Here is a 24,677-nt window from a genome sequence, read left to right on the forward strand (position 1 = left end):
GGGGGGGGGGGTACTTCCAGCTATAGCTACTGGGGTGTTAACAATGAGTATGAGTCTTAAAGAATTGAAAGACAGTTAAAATGGTAAAAAACACAACATATAATTAATACAATAAAAAAAAATTGGCAGAAATTATAAATACAGATAATGGGATAATGAAGTCAATGCCAACACTATGTCGTCTTTTAATGTCCTTGCTATTTTCCATATGAAATATCAATTTATACAAAACTGATTTTAACGTTCACCAATGTCCCAATGGTCAATGTCTGAAACACAAATTTTACTGTCTGCTGTCATAGGAGTTACACAACATCATGCCGTGAAATTCAGACATTGAAATGTATTAAGTGATCTTAACCAGTCAATATTATAAGTTAACACCTCTTCCTGACAGTCTACCTGCTGTTCCAATTGCTCTTATGCCAGGAGCATTTGTTGTATATATATTAAAACAGGGTACAAAGTGACCCCATACTAGTGCAATTCTTTCTTGTCACATATGTCCTTCAAAGATGAGATCAAGTGCAGCTTGGACATCACCACCAGTGGCTTGCAATGCACGTATACTTCTTTGGTCATCAGTTATACCCATGTCTCTAAGCTGCTGCAATTGAGTCTGGAAAAAAGAATAACAGAGTCACTATAACACTGGCACAAGTGAAACACTGCACTGGTTTATCTAGTGACGTGGCATAACATAATGTCTTCTATGCAGGATGAGATAAGAGATGGGGTAGGGGATTGAGTGGGTACAGTTAGCAGGGTTCGTACACTTAAAGCAAAACAAAATTCCAGGACTTTCCAGGGGTTTTTCGTCAGTTTTCCAGGGGTATTCATATTGATTTTGGCCATTTTCCAGGGTGTTGACACTAAAGTAATGACTAATTAAAAAAAAAATTTGCACTGCTACTCCATTTGAAAAAAAAAATGATGCAGGACTGACAGTAGAAAGAAAAAATTGCTGTCACTCTGACTGGAAAAAAAATTGCTCCCGTACCTACTTCCTCCATACCCCCCCCCCCCGAAATCAAATGGTTCTCCCCTAAGTAGCCGTTTCGTCAAGCTGGTACACTGATCGTTGAGTTGTAAGGTTGAGTCGTAGTCTATCAGCTAGCCCTCGGATGTTCTTCCGATAAAATACGACACACAGCCGATCAACGCTATCGAGGATGGCAGGCCCTCACATGCGAACTTCGTTCGCTTATAGTTATAGCATCGAAAGAAAGCCCGAACGTCTAGCAGCAAGACTAGGTTGAGTCGCAGCATTCGTCAGTCTAATTCAGACATATACAGAAAAATAAATAATTTTTTTCTTCAAAATTTTGAATGAAAACGTCATTTACGTTACGAAATTTCGAGCTATGAATAACTGAATACATTCACCGCTTGCGTCTCGATGTTTATGTCCTGATGCCACGAGTTGCGGAACATCGTGATTTCTCAACTCAACTTGACCATTGACGAATGTTACTGTACCGAAAACATAAAACAGTAGTTTATTCTTTTAGAACATGTAACACAAATACCCATTTATCGACGACATAAAAGTCAAAACCGTACTTCCACAACCCGGAAATTCAACTGCACTTCCCTAGGCCGTAGTATTGCCATGCCTGAGTTTCTAGTAGTAGTAGTACGTCGACTCGTGCGCCGAACTTGTAACAATTTCTATTCGTGGTTGATGATGCTTTGATACTCGCTACAATGTTACGATAATCTTGTTAACAGACCCACTGTTACCCCTGGCCAGGACTGTTACAATATCATGTCCCTGAAATGACGACTGGGAGATGGAGTAGCAATATACGCAAGATCGAAACAAACACTGCGGTGCCCATTCAACTACGCATAGGCACGGTCTGTGGGGCAAAGTGTCTCGTGGAACGATCGTTTGACTGTCTGGGTCTAATCGGCGTGAATTTTGATTCACCACCGTGGCGAAAGACTTTGAAAATATTTTCGACAATTTACATTTACGAGATTCAGAATCATATGAATGGGTGGCTCGAGCACAGACATGACGATCGTCAATATTAATTGATCGATTGGTCATGATCATTTTCCAGGGTTTTCCAGGGGTAGGGCACATTTTCCAGGGTTTTCCAGGGTTTTCCAGGGAGGGTTTGAAATTCCAGGGTTTTCCAGGGTTTTTCAGGACCGTACGAACCCTGAGTTAGGGAATGGACTAGGGGAAGTGGAGGGGGGGGAAGTGGGGGGAGGGGAATGAAATAGGTGTAATTAGGAAAATGGGTACAGGATAGGACGAGATAGTTAAGGGGACGGGAGATAGCGGATAAAACAGGGGTAGTGAAGAGAAGTTGAGTTTGGGGTAGGTAGGATGACAACAGGGGGGGGGGGTAATGTGGTTGGGCAGTTAGGGTAGAGGGGAGAGGAAATTGGGTATAAATAGGCATAGTTACAGGGATAGGATATGGCTAATTAAAGATGGCACTAGGGGTATTTAGGGCATAAGTCAGATGATGAGGCTTAGCTCTCTTAACTCAAGCTTTCACCTTGGGCAAAATATGACGTTTGCCCTGAAAGTGTACTGTTATATCTATGGTTATTGTCTGTGGTTATATTAAAACTACCTTGGAGATGTACTACTACTTTAACTATCGGTGAAACATCAATATAGGTTTAATTTGGAACTCAATTGAATTAAGCCTCTTGAAAAAAAAGCTCATTGAGCTGCAAAACTAGTCAAGGATTCAAGTCATGTTTGTATGTATGCTGTTACTGCAGAAAATGTAAATTCTGACATTACTTACTTGAAGTTCTGGCGATCTTCCTGTTGCTGCTGTTGGTGTTCCTGATGATGTTGCACCTGAACTCTGACCTGAACTTTGACTTGTACTGGCTAAAGCCTGGGCCATGGCTTGGCTAAAAATATCAGCAGTGATGATATTTTGATTCGTACTAGACGTGGAACTACTGCTTCTGTTCGGGTTACTGCTTGCAGTACCTTGTGATGTTCCCACACCTGCTGATGCCAGTGCTGCAGCTAGCTGAGCTGATGTGATGGACTGTGTAGGGGCTGCTTGTTGGCTTGCAGTTCTTGAAGTTCCAGGAGTCTGTGGAGAAAATGCATACATTTATGTGTGATGTGTGATGACGTTGTCTCATGGCATGATACTTTAGTAGCTTACCACCATTACATTTCTCTCTCTCTCTCTCTCTCTCTCTCTCTCTCTCTCTCTCTCTCTCTCTCTCTCTCTCTCTCTCTCTCACTGTCTCGCTCTCCACACACACATACACACACACACACACACACACACACACACACACTCTCTCTCTCTCTCTCTCTCTCTCACACACACACACACACACACAAATACACACGACACAGACAGAGACAGAGTGACAATACATATGAAACAGGTTACATGTAGATAGATACTTGATGTTCTTACAATCTTCACTTTCATACTATATAAACATACAGGAAACTTACAACTTCTGCTGTCTCCATTTCATCATCTGAGAAACTACCAAATATTGAAGCTGATAAAAAACAAAACAAATTATCTAACGTTATTGAACATCTAGACTTGTCATAGTCTGTAAGGTATGCCATGACAGGGCACCCTCACACATCGGTCAACCCCTCCCAGGGAGAGGGGGTCAGTGAGGGCAGAACGACAAAATATATCTTAGAGTCTAGCCTTGTCACTGTGTGACACTAAGGCAAAGGAGGTATTGAGAGTAGGGCAATAGATTTCCACATCATGCACTCACACTTATGTCCATATATAGAACATCGTGTAGATGAGAAGATATTAATTTAGTGTTCTTCCTAAGAATACTTTCACAAAACAGCTTCAAAACCAGTCACTACCCATACTGCCTGCCATAGGGTTTGGAAGGGAATGTCATCCAAAGCCTCTGGAGGGGAGTGCCCTCCATAGATTCTGAAGGGGAGTGTCTGTCATATAGTCTGGAGAGGAGTGTCTGTCATATAGTCTGGAGAGGAGTGTCTTCCATAGTCTGAAGGGAAGTGCCTGTCATAGAGTCTGGAGGGGTGTGCCCTCCATAGAGTTTGGAGGGGAGTATCTGCCATATAGTCTGGAGGGGAGTGTCTGTCATATAGTCTGGAGGGGAGTGTCTGTCATCAGGGAGTACCTGCCACAGTGTCTTGAGGGGAGTGTCCCCCATATACAGGTACACTTTTGTCAATAAGAAAATAAAATTATATCCCTGGAGTCCAGTGACAGTTTTCCATTTAGTTTGACCCAATCCTAAGTTTCTTGAAATTTTAAATTTCATTTCACAGAGGGGGACATTCAGAAATTATCATCCCTTAGCACCTTACTCTAGGAGAACACAGACTGAAAGATTCATGGTGGCATACATTCCTTTTAGTCACTTGTGTTTAGCAAAATGGTTTAACAGGAGTGCCAGCAACACAGATAAATCTATCAGGCTAGGGAAAACATTCCTTGATAGAAATGAAGAGACAGAGACTAAAAGAACCAGTTACAAGCCCAGAATTACCATGATCAGGACTAAATAGAGAAGAATCAGCACTGTGACTACCTCCTCCTGTTCTTTGATTTGCACTCTCTTCATTGACAGCCGCGGCTAGATGAAGTGCTGCTTGTCCAAGGGATGGGTGAACTTTCACAATTCTGTCAATGAAATCAACCCAAAGTTAGTAAAACAAGTAAATATAGATAGACAGAGATCTGGGGCGAGATAAAGTGCTGCTTGTGCAAGGGATGGGTGAACTCTTCACAATTCTATGAATGTATATTCAAAAATGTTTTGATAGAATCTTGAACAGAACAAGAATAGCAGCCAGTACACCCTCTGTTAAGCCAATTAATGTTCTCGGCAGTTCTCGGCCACGCCTTGTATTTAACATGGCAAAATACGATGTTCCCATATCCCTAATTGGGTCTAAATGTGTTATTTAGTGTAATTTCCCTCTGTTTAGGGATGACCTCAGTGTTGACCTTTTTGGTATGACATCATTGTTTTAGTATGTTAATGTAGGAGTAAGCCATGTACTGTGCATGTGCATGAATTTACTTTTCATAGTAATCTTTCAATCGGTCGTGTGTGGAACTGCTCAGTATTTTGGGGCAATAATTTCTCTCATATGTCTCTCCCCTCTCATATCCCTAATCACTATGTGGTGACCAGTGTGTCTTCTAAAGCCAATTTGACACACCACTGATGCATAACAATTCCCTGTGATCACCAAAATTTGATGTTCAACTATCTCTTACAAAAATGATAACAAGCAACAAAGAAATTGTGTCTTTTATTAGAACGTAGTATTTGGTTTATTGACAAGTAAAGTATGTCTTGATAAGAACATACTATTTCAAAGATGCTGCCAGTAATGATTGCGATGGGGTTACAAAATAAATGAACTGATTACTTTGTCCCAGCTTCAGCTAAAAATCTGATTAGCAACTTTATGATGTCTTTCATTTTTTCAACATATGTTCCTTAACAGATGATAATGTTTGTCTAAATTCTGACATGAACAACTTACTTTTGTACCATCTTAGGGTCCGCTAATTGAATAAGAAGTTCTGGATCTTGTAGCATAGCTGACGATGAAAAGAAAACCATAAAAAGATTGAATGAAAACTTTCATATTTTTGGGCAACTGGTGACAATGAATGGAAAAAAAAAATTAAACATCAGTGGAGAAATCTGTCACAAACAAATTTCACGATTGTAGTTGAGTATTAAAAATCAACTAAAAATGTAGTCTAGTTCATGACAGTGACATTGACTTCATACTTTCACTGTCTAGAAAAGCCTGTGACTCAAGGCATTAATTGTGGTTCGACCCCAAAGTGAGCGAAGTGCATGTCAGTAGTAATCCATCACAAATTGACAGGCTGTCGTTATCGCTCAAACGGTTTTGACCTTTCTCATGTTTCTAGAACTGATATGATATGCAAATGTCCAACCAGGACTCCACCTCCAGTCTGTTTAAACTAAAATCACATGGGGATGCGATGACATCATTGTGTTTATATTAACGCTGTTGGGGGGAGCACATAATTCTGTGCGAGAGTCATGGGCTTGACTAGGCGGTGAAAGTACGAAGTCAACGTCACCGTCGGGAACTAGACTACTAAGAATGGTAAAAGTAACTTCTGTTGGATATGCAATACTACAGTTTCTCACTTTTTCAAAAGAAGCATGTCAGGAGGATCCCCTATATGAGGGAAAACAAGGATTAAACTTTCATCAGGTATACCACAGATTATGTTGGACAGAGATCTCTCCACAACAACGTCTATGTTTATGCCAAGTGCATGGCTATGTATGAAACAGTCAGTGAAATGGGTTTTAACAAATTGTGTGAGTTTATACAGTGTAAACGATCACAAACAGAAGAAGCAGAATTATTTGAATTAACCAAGAATGATATTAACATTTGCCATGAAACATTGCAAAATGATGATTTTCAAAATATGCTAAGTACAGTCAGTATTGAATGATTGTGTTCCACACTTCGGGCCAAAAGCTGCAGTCAAGCAGTGCCCCTCCCTAGTGGTCAATCTGTACAATCTTTTGTTTTCCTGAAATTCCTTGACATAACAAATTATGAACAGTAGGCACAAACTAATGGAACCTAACAACACAGAATGCAAAATTAAAATAAAAAAATCAGTATGCTTGAACTACCTCACGCCAGAATGTGTAATCAGGGTTTTCTCTAAGGTTCACAGTAGGGAGAGAAATGGGAAAAGTTGAGGAGATGTGTACGTTTAGTGTGCACCCCACTATTATTCTAATCATATGGCTGATAAAGAAATATTAAAATACGGTTGTCATCTTAAATAAAACACATATACATTAATGCATAAGAAGTAAGATGATTGGGTATAATACCTAAGGCCTCAGGGTCAGTCTGTAAACATGGAGTTGCAGCAATCACATTATCTAACATATCTCTATTGGTAAGAATCTTTAGCACCTGAAAAAACACATAATAAAACATTTGTCAAATAGAATGCAAACTTCATATATAGCATATTCTTACCAGTAATTACTTCAAATAAATTATTTTTATTTTATACTGTTGATCCATAGCGGTCAAATGGTCAGAGTGGCTGACTTGGAATCTCACGGTTACAGGTTCAAGCCTTGCCATTGCCATTTCCTTCTGAATGACTAAAGTTCATGGGCAAGATTTGAACCATGACCGTGCCCCAGTCAACTCAGTTGTATAACTGGGTACCTGGTTGGATAGAGATTGCAATCTGAATGCTTTAATCCTACACTGCTTGTGGAGGCTGTGATGGATCGTATGCTCCCCAGGAAGTTGAGTAAGTATAACGAACAGGCTGTTCCACTACAGGTCTGTGCCAGGGGTGATAATTTTTAAGTGCCTTGACCGCAATGGGTGAAGGCACTACATCATTATCATTTTGTGTTTGCAGTTATTTGAAAGGGACAAGCCTCTCTACTAGAGGACTGGCTCAACAAAAATCTTACCAAGAGAAATATTTTTGTTGAGCCAGATGATAAAATGTAGCAGTGATAAGACATTTGTTGAGCCAGATGACATTTCAGGTCTCATGAAGAGGTGAGTTAACACTTTTTACCTGAAAGAGTTTTACCAACTTGGCACATCATAAAAATAGTGATCATTTTAGACCAACACCATGACTTCAACTCCACACACTACACACACATTACTACAGGCATGCATCAAGTGAGTCACCCTTTCTATTCTATTTTGACATTTAGTACCTCTCTCACGATCTCAAGATAAGAAATCCTTTACTGGTGATATCAAATCCTTAGATAAATGAGATGTAAAATTGCTCACTAAACTGAACTTTAAGATCACAATTTAAGTGTGAAAAACAGTTGCCTGGCTGAGCTATAGAAAAAGTTGTTCCAGATGTGTAATCATTTTTTATGATACAACTGATAAGATAACATTAGAGCAAAAAACCTGGGCTTGACCCCTGACCTTTCTTGTCTGCTAAGTTTGTGAAAGTGGAGACTGACTTACCATTTGTCTTTGTGTGGGATTCATAATTGCAGAATGGAGTGCAGTCAGTAATTGTTGAATTCCTGCTTCATCCATTGGTTCTGAAAATATCCAAATGTTATGATATTAAAGGTAGTTGTAGAAAATTAAAATCAAACTATTTCATAGGTAAATGGCAGCAAACTCAAAACCCTCACTAAAAATGGCATTTCTTTTGTAAATAGAATAACATTCACATAGCAGCAAATTTTGCATCAAAACACATTACAGACAGACAGACAGACAGACAGACAGACAAAGACAGACAGACACAGAGACAGACAGACAGACAGACAGATAGACACACACACACACACATATACGCATACGCACACAACCAGAATACAGGCAGAATATATATATATACTCATCATTTACATATAGTATGTGCTCGAAAATTATAATTTAAACTTTCGCTGTTTCTTTATCCAAGAAACTCCAACCCAATTGTCAGTTAAAGTCAAGAAAAAAATGGGAGTCACCATGCAAATCAAAAGGACCAGGGACAAGCTTTCATAAGGTAAAGTATGGAGCGATTTGGATTGCTGTTATTTTCAGATGAAATTTGTCCTTGGGGTGCTTTCTACCTGAGCACACCACTCATATATTTGGTTCTTAAGTATGCTATACTTGATTTTGTGTAACATTGCCAGGGTTCACTTACCAGCTTCCATACCAACTTCGGGGTCTTTTTTTCTCAAAGCATGGACTACCACTCCTGGTGTGACTCCATAACTTTGAAGTGTGTTCTTATCTCTCATACACCTCCCACAATAAATTAGATCTGATGAAACAAACACACCATCGACCAAATGAAGGATTTTCTACATTCAATGATATACAAACCATAAGTACTGGTATGTAAACTTTGCAAAAGAGAAATACTTTGACAAGTCAAAAGAAGTCACCCCAACTATTATAACTGATTTTAAAATCATTGAAATGTTATTTATGTCATTAAATGTTATCCCTTAAACTTTCATGAATGCACACATTATAACGATGACATTGATTCACACTGGTAAAGCTAACAAAGGATATAAAAATAAAGGCCGAGTCTGCTGACAGGCGCCTGTCACCAGCACGGCATGCAGGAGCCTGTCACTTGCATGATGTGCTGGTGACACGTTTGACCTTTGACATGGCATGACGTGTTTCGGTGTCAAATACACATTCCTACCCTTGAAATTGATTGACCAAACATATTCAATCCACAAAACTGTTAATTTAGGTGTGACAGTTCGTGTTTTTCCCAACAACCATGACTTGCATCGTGTACGCACATGTACATGTATTGTACATTATTTCGTACATGCTAAAGTCATGGCAGCATGAATGTAGGACATGATCCGTGTGCAATGTCACACATAGACATGTAGTTCTCAAAGTGTTGTGATATACGACATGAATCTAGTACATGCACAATGTACGATGAAGCAAACTGAATCACTACAACAACAAAAACAATGTTAGAAAGTGATATAGAACAACTGGTTTAGGAAGGTCGAAAAAATACAAATATTTGTATCCGCCAACGATATGGAACTGTTGGTGCACGTCCAACTCGGCCCATTTCCAACTCGGCCCACCGTCTGCCAACTCGGCCCACCAACTCGGCCCACTCTATGCCAACTCGGCCCACTCTCTGCCAACTTGACTATAGATATTTAGTCCTTCAGTAAATTCATGCGATCTACATTGTATATGTACTAGTATGTCAATCCATAGTGTCTTTACAAGTAGTAGTAGTATACCGATGTCGGTGCTTGGAGCAAAGGATATTTTCTCTGATTATATGAATATTACTAGTATTTGATATTATCACGTCATCGACTCAAGACCTTGGCTTTAAATGACACAAACATTTTCGTCTTGACGTGCGTGGGCCGAGTTGGCATGTGAATGGGCCGAGTTGGCAATCACATGGGCCGAGTTGGCGATGGGACGAGTTGGCAATGGGCCGAGTTGGTCCTACCCCGGAACTGTTCCCTACGTCATCTCAGTAATCTAGACTCATACACCGTTTGCAAGCAGGACTACGGCCAGCGACATGTAACCATTCCCCACATCATTTCACGCTTGCTCAGTCACAATTTAGACATCTTTTGAAAGTTCTGTGGATTCAGAGTACTAAGGCAATCATTTTCAAAGGTTAGTAATTTACCAGTGTGTGTTTTTCATAGGCAATACACATCAAATTGATGCCGTAAAAATCTCGGCCCTGTCACCTGTACATCATGCTGGTGACAGGCACCAGTCACTAGACACTCCAAAAAATAAATATATACACGTGTCAGAGAAAGTGATATGAGAGAATGCACTCTGCACCCTTATCACCTGTTAATTAACAAAGATTGAATGAAAAATTGCCGAATCATAAAACAATCACTGAAGATAGAATAGCGTATTCTTAATTCTTAGGGGTTTGATTTGGGAAGCTTTCATACAATCTTTGTACTATAAAAAAAAAACCACGCTCATCTGATTGATACGCAGTCCCCCATTCCCGGGACAAACCACAGCGAAGGGGACGGGAGTACACTCCGAAGGGGTAGTAGTAGGATCTAGGAGTGTAAATAGTGTGTAACGTTAATTAGTCTTGATTATTGATAACCATATGTATTTTGCTACCCAGCTTTCTCATTATCAAATTAATCAAATGAATGAAAAATACTGTTACAGTAGTCGTTTTTCTAGAATGTTCCAAAGTCCACACTAAAATAGCTACACACTGAAACAGATCCACAACTATCGGATCAAATGTTTTCATTTGATCAGCTGAACAAATCACAACGCAAGGTCATCGGTAATGCTATTACAATATTAGACAAAAGCCGCACACGGAAGAGTAAGCTACACTCTTACCGAATTCAGAAGCTGAAAGAGAAAGCTTGCTTGCGACTAAACTTCGAAGGTGGTCCACATTTTTCGTAAAGTCTATCCCTTCTATGCGAAATCGTCCTGGTTGTTCAGGAAATTTGAGGGACACCATGGAGTTCGCCATTTTTGTTTGACTCCCTAGCTGGCGCATATTTCATAAAGTTTTTGACTCCATAAGTGAGCATTGTTTAGTATTGTGTCAGAAAACACTAAATAAAGATGTATTTCTCCATGCCGTTGATCTAAAAGCAATGATACAAGAGTCTTCTTACACTTGTGTGCCTGGCCATTCTTCAGATATTTATCATGTATCATTTCCTTCATGTTATCTTTTGCCTTTCCACGGCGAACAGCTGATTCAGCATACTGCATGATCACTGTACTATCACCTGAATTGCTGATATTTTTTACATGACGGATTTGGTACTCCGAGGGTGGTCCTACATCAGATGTGTTTCTTCCTCATTCGAAGACGCAAAGTCATTTTTATTCTCTTTTTAAAGAAATTTCTGGTATGAAAATATCTGTGGAGACATGTCATGAAAAATATTGAAGCCTTGCATATTTGGTTAGGGACCGGACAGAATTTACGGCAGGGGGGGGGGGGGGCTGGGGAGAAATTGGGGGGGGGGCATGAAAGAAATGGGAGGCTTGAAGGGGGGCCATGAAAATTCTCATGGTTTGAAAGGGGGGGGGGCGTGAAATATTTTGCCATTGAAAAAAATTAATATGTTAGAAAATGTAGCATTGCATGAGATATCGCCTTTAATATTGAATGTCTACACTTTCATTTATGTATTAAAATGGAAGTGTGTACATTTGTATGTACCTATTTAGTGAAGCATAAAAACACTACTCAAGATTAATTTGATACACCCTGAATTACTCTAAGACTTATATAAATTACATAAATTACAGGTCCTATGCTATATATATATATATATATATACATTGTATATATATATATATATATATATATATATATATATATATACAATGTATATATATATACAATGTATATATATATATATATATATATATATATACATATATATATATATATATATATATATATATATATATATATATATATATATATATATATATATATATATATATATATATATATATATATATATATATATATATATATATATATATAGCATAGGGCCTGTAATTTATGTGATTAAAAAGTGACCTTTTGGTGAAAAATGTAAATACAGAAACGTCTGGCCAGATTAATTTAGATAGGTGTTTTATTTCTTTCCTTGACACTGTTCTTGAGTTTCACTCTCAGACTCACTAGAGTCTGAAGATGTGAGGCAAGACTTGTCTTTCTTTCTATCTAAAACCAGTGAAATTAAACTATTTCCCTCCTCAGCATCATCAAATGCATCTATCTGTACTAAATATTGTAAAGCATTTAGATGTCTGCGTGGTGTTAAGTGTTTTTTCATCAGTGACTTTGCACTAACTTTGGTAGTTGCCTTCTGGCCGTATTTTCCTACAACCTTATCCACAAGTTGCTCACTAAAAACAGTTAACAACAGTCTTTTTGCAACAGTCTTTTTGCTTGACTAATTGTTCTTTTCTCTTTCCTTCTTCTTACTTTTCTTGTCAGACCTCAGTGTGCATAAAATCCTTAGTTTGCTAGCACTTCATGACATCACAAATGTCTGACATTAGATAGTTATTGTGTTATGAGTATAAATAGATATTTGAATACACTATGTAGGTGATGTGATGTGATGTCCTTAGATACTCCCCACAAATGTCCCCACTACAGTTTTTCACAAATCACGCATGTGAATGTGTGTTTACTCTGTGTCTGTGTTTCTGTGTATGTATAGGTGAATGACAGTTAAAACCACCACATCAAATGCCTTGGTATTAAGTGATGACTACTTATGGTGTCTAGTTGGGAAATAAACAAGATTATACCACATGTGTATGATTACATGTATGGTCAAAATGTTTTATTTTGTTTTGTTTTCTAAAAAACTTCCTCTACAACTACTAAGTTGTTTAGGCTGAAATAGTAACATAATAGTAGTACCAAAAGAAATATTACAGTTGTGCTACAGTAACAAAAAAATTTGTACTCTTTTTAGTTATTGTAGAGGGCAGGATATTATGCACTTTTTTCTTTTTCTTTTTTTTTTTTGGGGGGGGGGGCATGAAATTTTTATACTTTTGAAAGGGGGGGGCTGTGAAATTTTGGTCACAGTGGATGGGGGAGCCAGGAAAAAAACCTATTCAGAGATAATTTCTCCCCAGGCCCTCCCCCCCCTGCCGTAAATTCTGTCCGGTCCCTTATCTTAGGTGCAAGGATACATCGAGCAATGCGCTACGCCTCTTGCTTCTTGCAACCTTGCCCTAAGACATATGTAACCCAATGCTGTAGATAACATCCGTACTATTTTTTAACATTCAAAAATAGATAAAACGGAAAGCAGCGTGGGGTCTGTGATTGAACGTGTGAAATTAATTAGGTACGAATAGAGAGATTCACTTGGACATTATGCTTTAATCTGTCCGACGATCACCCCCCCCCCTCTCTCTCTCTCTCTGTCTGTCTGTCTCTGTCTGTCTGTCTGTCTGTCTGTCTGTCTGTCTGTCTGTCTGTCTGTCTGTCTGTCTCTGTCTTTGTTTGTCTGTCTCCCTGTCTCTGTCTCTCTGTGTCTGTCTCTGTGTCTGTCTCTGTCTCTGTCTCTGTCTCTGTCTCTCTCTCTCTCTCTCTCTCTCTCTCTCTCTCTCTCTCTCTCTCTCTCTCTCTCTCTAGTATTAGCATTAAGTTAAAGTGGCACAGGCAGAGTTCATAAAATATTTTACACATTTAGTAAAAATACTTACATAAACCTTGATTAAAGAGAGAGAGGGAGGGGAGACAGACAGACAGACAGACAGACAGACAGACAGACAGACAGACAGACAGACAGACAGACAGACAGAGGAAGACACACACAAATATATTCGCAAGGCTGTCACCAACTCATCACTGAATATTAGGTGTTAGAAGGTATTGCGGCGAAGCCTCGGGAAATTTTTTTTATTTATTCGATAAGCGACCGCTCCTGAGGTTTAATTTGGTTGAAATCATGAGCAAAATATTTCGGGGGGGGGGGGCTTTCAAATCATCAGAATGTTGATGGCCCCATTTGAACCCTTTAATTTGTTCATGGCCCACCAATTTCACACCAGCCCCCCCCCCCCCCCCCCGCTGCCGTAAATTCTGACCCCAGCCTAAACTCAGCTTGTGCCCCTTTACGTTAATATTCATGTCTATTTACGATACCGAATAATCAACGAATCACACGACATTTAATGATTAAAAATGCGAGGGAGGAGCAATTGTAGTTGTAAGTAACCAATCAAAGAGTTTCTCGGCCTCATTACTGATGCATTATTGTCAAGTTCACTTCTTAAAGCGATCAGATTTTTCGTCACCATATCCAGTTGGTTTTAAATCGTCAACCACTAGGGCTATTCAAGTCGTGATCTATTCGACGACGAGCAAACGAACCCAAAGATGTCTATGTATTTACAAGAAGGAGTTAACAGAATATTGTGGGTAAGTTTTGCATCTCACTTTCTGTCTTTTCAAAAAAAATTACAAACCTCAATTTCTTGTTTTGACGAATTCTATCGCTACTATGGTATGTCGGCACGACATTTTGGATGTACAATAGAAACAGCGTTTTCCCGCGCGATGTTAAAAAAAAGAAGCGTATCCTCGGCCTGTTCATGGTGTCTCTATTAACAACGTACACCCAGTCAGCTACAGCAACAGATTGATACCAGCACCCGTTGACAAATTATAACATTTGAGTAAAATGTTGTCGAAGTATGCGTTTAAGGAACAGAAATACGGAAACATTTGCCCCCGGTCTTATATACTAAATATAAAGAAAATTAACTTAAAAACTTGCCATTTGGTGAAGCCTCGTAGTATATATATCCGGACTTTTCACTCTGTGTACAATACGTAAAGATACATGATATGGCCACACGCGGTAAATGACTAACGCGTTTCATTCGTTTCACCACAAAAACAAAGGAATTTACGATCTACTGAAATTTATCACAAATAAAATGCTATTATGAAAACAATATGAGTTAAGCTTAAGTGATTAACTGCATGTAGCAACCGCCGAATATTTTGGGTGGATGTCGAGAGGTTTCATAGGGCGTGTGCGTAAAAACACACATCAGCAAAAAGTACTGCAAGCATGGTAGCTGTGTGCATGTATGTCATAATAATAATGATTCTACCAATAGAGAAGATTTACAATACGTACCATTCTCCACAAGCGGGTTTAATTGGCGTATGCCATCAACCGTCGCAAACACCATGTACACAGAACAGAAAGTACCCTTTCGTAAAATCAAAGAATATCTCCCAACTTACTCAAAACTTCACATTTCTACAACTGTAAATTAAGAAAGGAGCTTTTACTAAACTTACGTATATGCTGACTATACCTGAAATACATTTTATAAGCAAAAGGTTGATCTTTTTTAGTTCATAGGCAGTATTATATAGTAGCATGTGATCCTTGAAAGAAGGAGTGCTATCAACTTTTCCATCATTCAATCAACAGGTTATCTTGCAGCGCAAACAGGGAGCGTTCACCAGAAAACTGTGAACATTTGGCAAGTTGACGCTGTTGTTTTACTGGATAGATAACAACACTTTTACTGTTGAACACAGGACCGGAGGGCGGTCTTGCTAGCTGAAGTAATATAAACAGAATTCATTCCTCTAAAATACAATTCTGTTGTGTTAAACAGTAAAAGTGTTCTTGTCTTAGCAAGTAAAATGACAACCTCTACTTGCAAAATGATCGGCTTTGATCATGAGTACGAATGTGACATACAGTCTTCTGGTGAACGCCCCCTGTTTGCGTTAGTTGTATTTACGGTACTCTGGCATTTGCTAAACGCCTACACAATAAGCGAGTTTGTTCGTGACAGGCACTTTCGAGCCTCTTCGCACTTCAACTGATAGTGACGCAAATCAGATATTTGACTCTTCAAAACCCTCTTTATAAACGCAGTACATTATGAAAATCTTGGATCACAAATCAATGATTAACACTGCCGTAGAAAACTTGAAGTCTTGAAATCAACAAGGAAAGCGAAAAAAATGCAAAAAAAAAGTAGACTGTCATGGAAAATCATAGGTATTGAAAATTAAATAAAAAGCTTGGGTGTTGGATTTTTAAAAAAATAACAAAAACAGCTGTAATAGTTGTGTAACAGGAGAATTTTAAGGACAGAATTCCTCAATTCGTTTTATGGGATATCTACTATGTGTTAGCATCACACAAAAAATTGCTCATCTACTTAGTAATCCACTTCAATAATACACTTGCAATGTCGTACTTATTCAGGGGAAAAACCAAAGACTCTTTGAATTTACAGTAAGACTTCGTATAAGAGTCTCCATGCCAGGTTAAGAGATAGATTTCAAAGGACACATTTTGGGGCAAACGGGAATTAGTTTGTCCTTAGCGACACCACTTTCCCCCACAGATCGCGGATGGTCTAAAACGTAAAATGCTTTCAACAGGCATGGGGTCGCACTTTTAACAGATACTAATACGTTATTCTTGATTTCCAAATTGAATCTCGTTGAATTACGAAGACATAATAGTCAGAATGTGTAATCTTAGACCAAAGCGAAGGTGTCTCCGTGTGTTTCAATGTGTAATTATATTAACATAATAATCTTATAATAGTCTAAATACTGGATAGTGCTGAAGCATATAAGAGCTTGTCCCCAAAGAAATCCAGTGAGGGCCGTGACCCATTGGTGCAGTATTAGTACAGGAAAGAGGCGGAGTGCCCAGGGAAACCTGCGTTCTTCAGTAGGGTCAAACTGAACGACACTCTTTAGTTAATACGTGGCAAATTTAATCAAACAAGACGAGGGCTCCAACCCCGACTTCAGTGGTATAAGAGGCAAGTGATTTGATCATTCGGCCACCGACAACCCACGCACAAAAATAAACTCTTACATCAAAAGTGACAACTACGTCCTATCCCGTCATTTTTACCGCCTGTACGAAGGGGTGGCCGGGTAATGACATTTTATTTGAGTGTCTCAAATTCTATGGACCGTACGCTATCTCAAAAATCATTGTGTCACTTCTCATGACACCTGATACAAATCTTCCATTTGTAAATCTCAAGAACGGTTATGGTTGTGGTAATATACTAATAACTATGCATATTAATGGTAATTTGCATAAATAATGCTTTTCATAATTATGCAACAGTTTAAGAATGCAAACTTCACTCTGCATATAATTTGATACACATTATAATTCTGGATTTAACATGTAGCCTTTTATTTTATTGCGGCATGGGCATAATAAATACTCTCTAGTAATTGGGCAATATCGTAGAACAGCAAGCTTCAAATTTCATATATTGGTGCTTACATGATGATCAGTAAGCGCATTTGTCCTACAAATCATGGCCCTGTACCTTTCCATTTTCAAATCTTATTTACATAAATGGTTACATAAATAAAGTTACTAGAAGTGTCGTTACAACTGTCGACATCAGACCGTTGACGAACGGAACCTGTTACAAACAAGAAAAGTAAACACGTGAATTTGATTAATAACACTTAGCACAGCATGTTGGAAGTACAAAATTTGAAAGAAAATCAACTTGATAATATAACATTTTGAATAGTAAAATAATAGTGTGAAAGAATAATATAAACGTTTGAATGTAAAAATAATAGTTTGAAAAAATCAATTTGATAATATAAAGTTTGAATGTAAAACATCTGCGCAATGGCACATAAAAAAAATCGTATGTTTGTTCAGAGGGTGAGAAAATGGAACGTGAGGGGAAAAAGAACCCATTTCAATGCTAAATACAAGTGTTTCTTGCCTCTGCTGCGATGATTGTGAACATCTTTCACACGTACTTGTTGATAGCGGAAATGATCAAATGTCAATAACGTTGGAGTGAAATACTGTTATAATTGAGTGTCTGATATCTGAACCATTGCAGTGTATCAATCTAAGAATAAATTGAATTGACGAAATTGCCCCTATTACCTCGTTATATTACAATGACAGTGACTAAATCACTGATAAATAAGCAATAAAAACGATCTAAATCGGGAACTATTGAATTGCTTGACTTATAGGACACCATTAATGTATATGGGCCGATAATGAACTAAGGGCAGTTAATATTTACTTAGCAGGATAGGTTATACTTTGGAATACCAATTTATATTTCATCACCGTATTTAATAATTTTCCATGCGTGAACACTATTCTCATTTCTCGACTTCCATTTGCTTGTCCTTCAGGCTGCACTTATGGTGTTAGTATTGATTGAATGCGTGGTGACGGTTGATGATGCCCACGATGACGAACAACGGGAGAGGTCCTTCACGTCTGATGACGTCACCGTCATAAAACAACCAAGTGTTGGCGAAGGATTGAAGAAACTCGCACAACTTCTCGATGCTGCGAATCATGGGAATGTTGCAGAGACAAGAACTTATCCTAGCTCCAGCGACGAGAAACAAATGAAAGTTCGTATAACTTCATTCTATCCACTGCTAGTAGCCTTCGAAAAAGAAGAAACTGGTATACTAAAAGAAAAACGTGTCAAGAAAAACGACAAAACAGGCCACCACAAGCAGCACAAGGTTTCCGACAACAGTACGGTGGCGACGTTTCTCTCCCGAGCTCTTAAACGTCCATTCGACTACGAAAATGGAAACACCACTGACCTTATGAATAGAGAGAAACGCCCAAACCGCATACCACTTCCAGATCTAGAAGAACCATTGCCGTGGACGTGCGGTAGCAGATTGACGTGGGAACATCAAGGGCACGATACTCTGCCTCGCTTCATGAAGGTTACCGAGTGCGAACAGTCCGACTGCTACTACGGTCATTTCACCTGCCACCCTGTACGGATCACGATCAAAATTCTAAAGCGTGTAGATGAAGAGTGGCAGGAAAATGACAAGACTGTAACAGTTGCCTGTGAATGTGGAAGGGCCTATTGAAGTTACCTAATAACTGTACTTGAACACCGCTAAGCCTACACAATTTATGTTTTGTTCCATTACACCCTCGTACATTTTAAACCAAATGCGCAAAGAATTTATTTTACTTTGAAAGGGGAACGCTGCTCCAGGAAATAAAGGAATTTTTGTAAACTTTGGTTGTAGAGTCATTTTCTGATTTTACTTTACTTACATTACACGCGATTGCCGAGAAATAGGAAGTGAAAGTTATTGGCCGTCCATGCTTTAGTGGCAGCCGTCATTAATACCGGTTGCAAATTGTCTCATAGGGCTAGCCTCATAAATGTTCAATGGTTGAACACTGCATATTCATGCATATGTAACACATGTTACATTGTGTTGCCTAGTACATTTACATAATTTCCATGCATGAATTGATTCAGCATTTGTTCCACACTCATGAATATTCAATGTACATATGTTCCATACTCATGAATATGCAGTGTTCAACCATTCCATATTGACGAGGCTTGCCTCATGAGACAAAGTGCGACACAATGCTAATCAGGGCTGCCATTAAACAATGGACAGCCAATAATTTTCACTTAAAGTTTGAATTTCTAGGCAATCTGGGTAATGTAAGTGATGTAAAATCATAAAATGACTCTCTACAACCCAAAGTTTACTTCATTTTTCGGAGAGGTGTCCACTTTAACTGAAGCAGTGCTAAAGGTTTTTTTGTGTATTAAAATATACGTTTTTATTTTAAAATATCATCTTTCAGAAAAGGGAAAACAAAGGTTCTGTTGTGTTGGCTTTTGCTTATATGATATTGCATGATTTAATTTTGATTTAATTATTAAATGCTGGCATTTTTTACCGAATCATATATATATATATGTGACAGAGATACGCAATCATGAATATTCAATAGCTCAAAAATTTCAATGTTATCAGTTTTTTTTTTCTCACTGCTGTATGAAAATAGACATAGTGTCCTTTTATAGAAGGGCGAACAAGTATGAACCTCTCCTGGTTTTATTTTTGACATTTTCAGAGTGCAATCTCATGAAATTATAAGTGGGCGGTAGTTAAGTACCATATATACTCTGTCACTTTGACGTGGTAAAGTCGTCATTCTGCTCTCTATATATTTTTTCTGATCGTGTGACAGCGAGACCTCGTGTGATTGTGTAACATCATGTTCATCGCAATCACGCGAGATTTCGCAGTCACACAAGATTTCATTCTTTATATTGGCAAACCAATAAAAAAAATGAATAAATACATCAGAATGACAACCAGTCTATCTATAACTGAGCACTCACCTTTCACTAAATCCAGTGTTATGTACGTAATGCACTCACTAAAGCTAATTTTGAAGCAAAATATGTGTCGACGATGTGATACAGATGGCTAAACCCACTCAGAGAGGTTTGGTCATCAACACTGATATGTTAAGAATTCTTTAGTAACCAAAATATTATGTCATACAATCATTATATAATTATAGCTGAATATTTTGCTGACATATGAGCCAATATATTGTGGTAGTCAGAATGATAGAAGGGAATGTCAACAGGAAATTAAAATAACCACTAAAAACTATAAGGTAACAGACCATGCTGTTCTAAATTCTGAAAGAGTATAATGCAAAACTTTATATAAACTTTGTAGACGTGAATGATCATGCACAGTCTTATTTTTGTTGCTGTTGAAATTCTAATGCCACTACCAGGGAACCTTTAGTAATTACAAGGGGGCTAGGGGAATGAGGGGGGGGGGTTTACAAATCTGTTCCCAGGAAGGGCCATATTTTAGAAAATTGGATTAGGGGAGGGTTACATTTTACTTTGACGCATTCTGATGACTAACTTTGCCGTATTTCGTGAATTTGGCATCCCACTGCTGCCATCGATTCCATGCAGCAAATCAGTTATCAGTTCTGATGAGAGGAGAAGAGAGGATCTCACAGGAGTAAAATAGGAAAACCTGGGTGAAATATTGTGTACGGTAATGGAAATGTTGACCCCCGGTTCCGACACTATGTCGAGAGTTTTCATGCCCATCTAGTCGTTGGGAGTTCTGGCCTTCTATTTAGCCAATTATATGCAAACACGGGAATTGATGCAGTGCCTTAACACAAATTCCATGTCTTGATAATGGTGGGAAATAGCTTTTATAAAACTATCGTGCGGTGGCAGAGATAGGATCAAGTCCTACTATTGATTCTTAGACTTGTGTCCTTTTCCATGTCTGACAACATTTAACCCATTGAGAGGGTCATGTTTTGGAAAAGGGGGAATAAGGGAGGGCCACTTTTTAGCACGACGGAACCGGGGGAGGGTCACATTTTACAACACAGACTGGGCCTGATTTCCACCGCCCCTTGTAATTATTGAAGGCTTCCATATTGCAATTTGTAATCGATTGCACGCATGCGCAGCTCATCACTGACAAACGTTTAGTGTTGTGATGTAGTCTTTGAGAATAAGTTTAATTTCTACTTTGATTTTTGAATGATGTAGTGGGCCTAAAAGGACTCTGTAGACTTACTGCTATAAATGGTTTGCCGATGACAGCTAACTAGCCCACATCAAAAGAATATTGCACAAGGAAGTAACACTGGCAAATATGTTCGGTGTGTGAATACAAACCAGTGAAATTCGTTTGTGAATACAAAGTCTGTGAAATATGCTTAATTGATTATTAAATATTTCCAATTCCAAAGGAACGGCCTATATTCATTATACAAACTGTGCAGTTCGTTAGGTTTGTCATGTTGAAATTGAGGTTTATGTTTCGACTATATTAATTTGCCTTCTTTTGCTATTATTTTAATCATTGTCATCATCATTATTATTATTGCTGTTGTTAGTTTTTGTTAATATTAACAAAATTAAAAATCAAAAATTAAATGAGTATATATTGTTTACTTTCGACATAAATACATTCATTTAAAGCCACTCTGTTTCTTGTGTATTTTTTGTTTGTTGCTATATCTCATGATAGCTTTCTCAAGCTACATAAAGAAATTGGTATTGGCAGAAAAAAAAACTACTACAAATATAACCAAACTACGCATGCTCAGATACAAAAGGAATGAGAGATTATTTGTTGTTATGGTAAAAATTAACTAATCTGAAGGAGGGTTCTTACAGAAGGGTGTGGGTAACTAAGTCTTTAGTTTTACTGGTTGTTACAAATGATGTGACATATACAATGTATTAACAATAGCGAATCAGATTAATGCATCACTATTAATAGTGTGATACCGTGTTTCCCATAATGCACTATTCAAGATACTGGGCTTGCAAGTTATCTATCATTGGTCAGGATTCATGACCTATACTTTGTCCTACAAGTAGGTCAGACTTTACCCAAATTTCAGCGGCAACACATTGTACTTCTCGTCCACGGTACACGTACAAGGACCATGTTATTGATGATATGATGGATCGGATTTTGTGTTTGTGTAGTGTAATATATAGCATTGTGTTTTTCCATCCCTCGTGGTGGTATGTAAGGGTACCTAAAACGTTACCATAGAAACTGAGAGTCTCAGTTTACAAAAAGTAGATGGCAAAAACAAACACGTCTAGCTGAGACCAATTCCGAGTTTTCAAAAAAAAATCACGATCTGAGACTACCTCATCACAGCCTGATTGCAAAAAAGTCTGTCTAGATGGCTGAGAAAGAACACAACAAACCAACATGTTAGGTTGTTACTGGGGTACAGAGCATGGATGTGCATCCATGTATAGAGTTACAGATTGTTCATGGATAGTTTTATCAGTCTGTGCTTTGTGTAGTGTACGAGTACTTAATTTTGCTACTAGCATGGATGTATTAGGGATACATCTATCCTACTGTAATATTTATTGATTTTACAATCTTTGGTAAAGCCTTCAGTGTTCACAGTGGTCCCAACAGATTTCGATCACGATTTCTTGTAAACTGAGCCTGTTCTCGGGTAGACGGATTGGGACAGGCAAACTGAGACTGGTCTTAGATAGCTATTTTTTTCCTTCTGAGAGATTGGTCTCAGATGGCTATTTTTTTTGCAAACTGAGATTCTCAGTTCATGGTCTCAGTTTAATGTTTTAGGTACCCTTACATACCATAAAGAATGCATTGCTACTGCATTGCTATTTGTGACACCCATTTTACATGGACGCTGGTATACCAGTTACATGTACACACCAGTCAAATCTAGGTATCAGCTGTGTGCATACCAGAGCTATTACAGTGATATTTTACACATAGCTTTGTAGCCACTGTGGCTCCTTTAATGCTGGCACAGCTATATGCACAACCCTATCTCACGTGTGTACCTGTGTATGGTTTCCTTTGTAAATTGTCTAAATCTTTATCATAAACTAAACGTCAAATCGTTTTTTTTTTCAACGCATCAATGAATCTCTGATGACTTTGCTCGTACCAGATATTGAACCAATGACGCCTTGACATGAAACATTGTTTATTCCTATTTACCACGAACAGGTAAAGTCAACGCTATTCTCTCCATTGCTGTATTTATTGGTGTAGCTATATAGTAAAGTCTTGTGTGGTATTTTTCACAAGACGTTATGATTGACTCACGGCTGGCAAATCAAATCAAAAACATATATTTGTCTGAGTAGGATCCGGTACCCTTTTATTTTTAGATTCAGTTTTTTTTTTTTGCAAATTGGTTACAGCAAAGGTAACAGATCTGGAGTGTAGACATAAACGTGACACTATTTTTCTTCTGTTTCTCATTACCCGACTGACTCAGTTCCGACATCAATTAAAATAAAAATAAAAATATTTCGATTTTTGATCGCCCTTAATATGTTGCCCTCTATGGCAAGAATAAACAAGTGTCCAGACTGTCGACGTCAGCTACAGTCATGGCAGCAATGACGACACTTGTTCACGAACAGAGCATTTCTTTCATGACGTTAGGGGGGGGGCGCTGAGAACTGTATAGGTAGAGAAACTGGGAAAGGGCTTGTTACCAGGAATCCAATAACAAAAGATAGGAGGAAAGGAGAGGCAGAGAATAATGAAGATGATTATTTTTTTTTTTTTAAATCGACCGACCGACCGACCGATATTTGCCATGAAAAAGTAATGAGAAACATAAAAAAATATAGGGTCACCCTAACATCTGTTATTATATTAATTATAAATTAAGACAATCACAAAGCCAGTTATACGTCACTTTGAAGGTTAAATATATTTGAAAAGGAGTTTAATAGCATCTTGACAGTGAAAGGTAGGGGGAAAGCTTGAGAAGGGAATATGTACAGCTGTCATGGGGGGTCCTAGGGGGTCTCATCAATTTTGAGACTATTTAGACATTTTTAGAAAATAATTTCCAAGCTTTACAAGACAGCACCAACATGTAAAAAGCAACTACATAAGGTTGAAATATTTTTGAAAAATAGTTTGATAGGATCTTGACAGTAAGAGGTAGGGGAGAGATCTTGAGACTGGGATGTGTACACCTCATGGGGGGTCCTAGGGGGTCTCCCCCTAGAAGCCCTGGAGGTTTTTTCCCTGAAAAGTCAATTTTGAGACTATTCAGACCCTTTCAGACAATAATTTCCAAGCCTTACAAGACAACACCAACATGTAAAAAACAACTACATAGGGTTGAAATACTTTTGAAATATACTTTGATAGCATCTTGACAGTAAGAGGGGAAGAGCTTGAGACTGGGATATGTCCACCTCATGCGGGGGGTCTGAGAGGGTCTCCCTCTAGAAGCCCTGAAGGATTTTTACT

General features: G+C 38.3%; 1 protein-coding gene across 3 annotated transcripts; it reads right to left on the bottom strand.

The window, feature by feature from the left end:
• Positions 1 to 129: 129 nt before the first annotated feature.
• Positions 130 to 11,018, bottom strand: LOC144443718 (ubiquitin-like protein 7). 3 transcript variants are annotated; one of them, XM_078133260.1, is made up of 9 exons: positions 10,880 to 11,018; positions 8,679 to 8,798; positions 7,997 to 8,076; positions 6,865 to 6,949; positions 5,507 to 5,564; positions 4,540 to 4,631; positions 3,461 to 3,507; positions 2,775 to 3,077; positions 130 to 619 (listed from the first exon to the last, which is right to left on the bottom strand). In XM_078133260.1, exons 1-9 carry the CDS (start codon positions 11,016 to 11,018, stop codon positions 497 to 499), a joined length of 1,047 nt encoding a protein of 348 aa, XP_077989386.1. In that variant the 3' UTR covers positions 130 to 496. The 3 variants fall into 3 exon arrangements, with proteins under 3 accessions (XP_077989386.1, XP_077989385.1, XP_077989384.1); XM_078133259.1 differs by having other exon boundaries at positions 3,458 to 3,507; positions 10,880 to 11,011; XM_078133258.1 differs by having other exon boundaries at positions 3,458 to 3,507; positions 4,498 to 4,631; positions 10,880 to 11,011.
• Between the last annotated feature and the right edge of the window lie 13,659 nt (positions 11,019 to 24,677).

This window comes from Glandiceps talaboti, chromosome 12 (assembly GCF_964340395.1).
Source record: "Glandiceps talaboti chromosome 12, keGlaTala1.1, whole genome shotgun sequence".
NCBI classification, from domain to species: domain Eukaryota; kingdom Metazoa; phylum Hemichordata; class Enteropneusta; family Spengelidae; genus Glandiceps; species Glandiceps talaboti.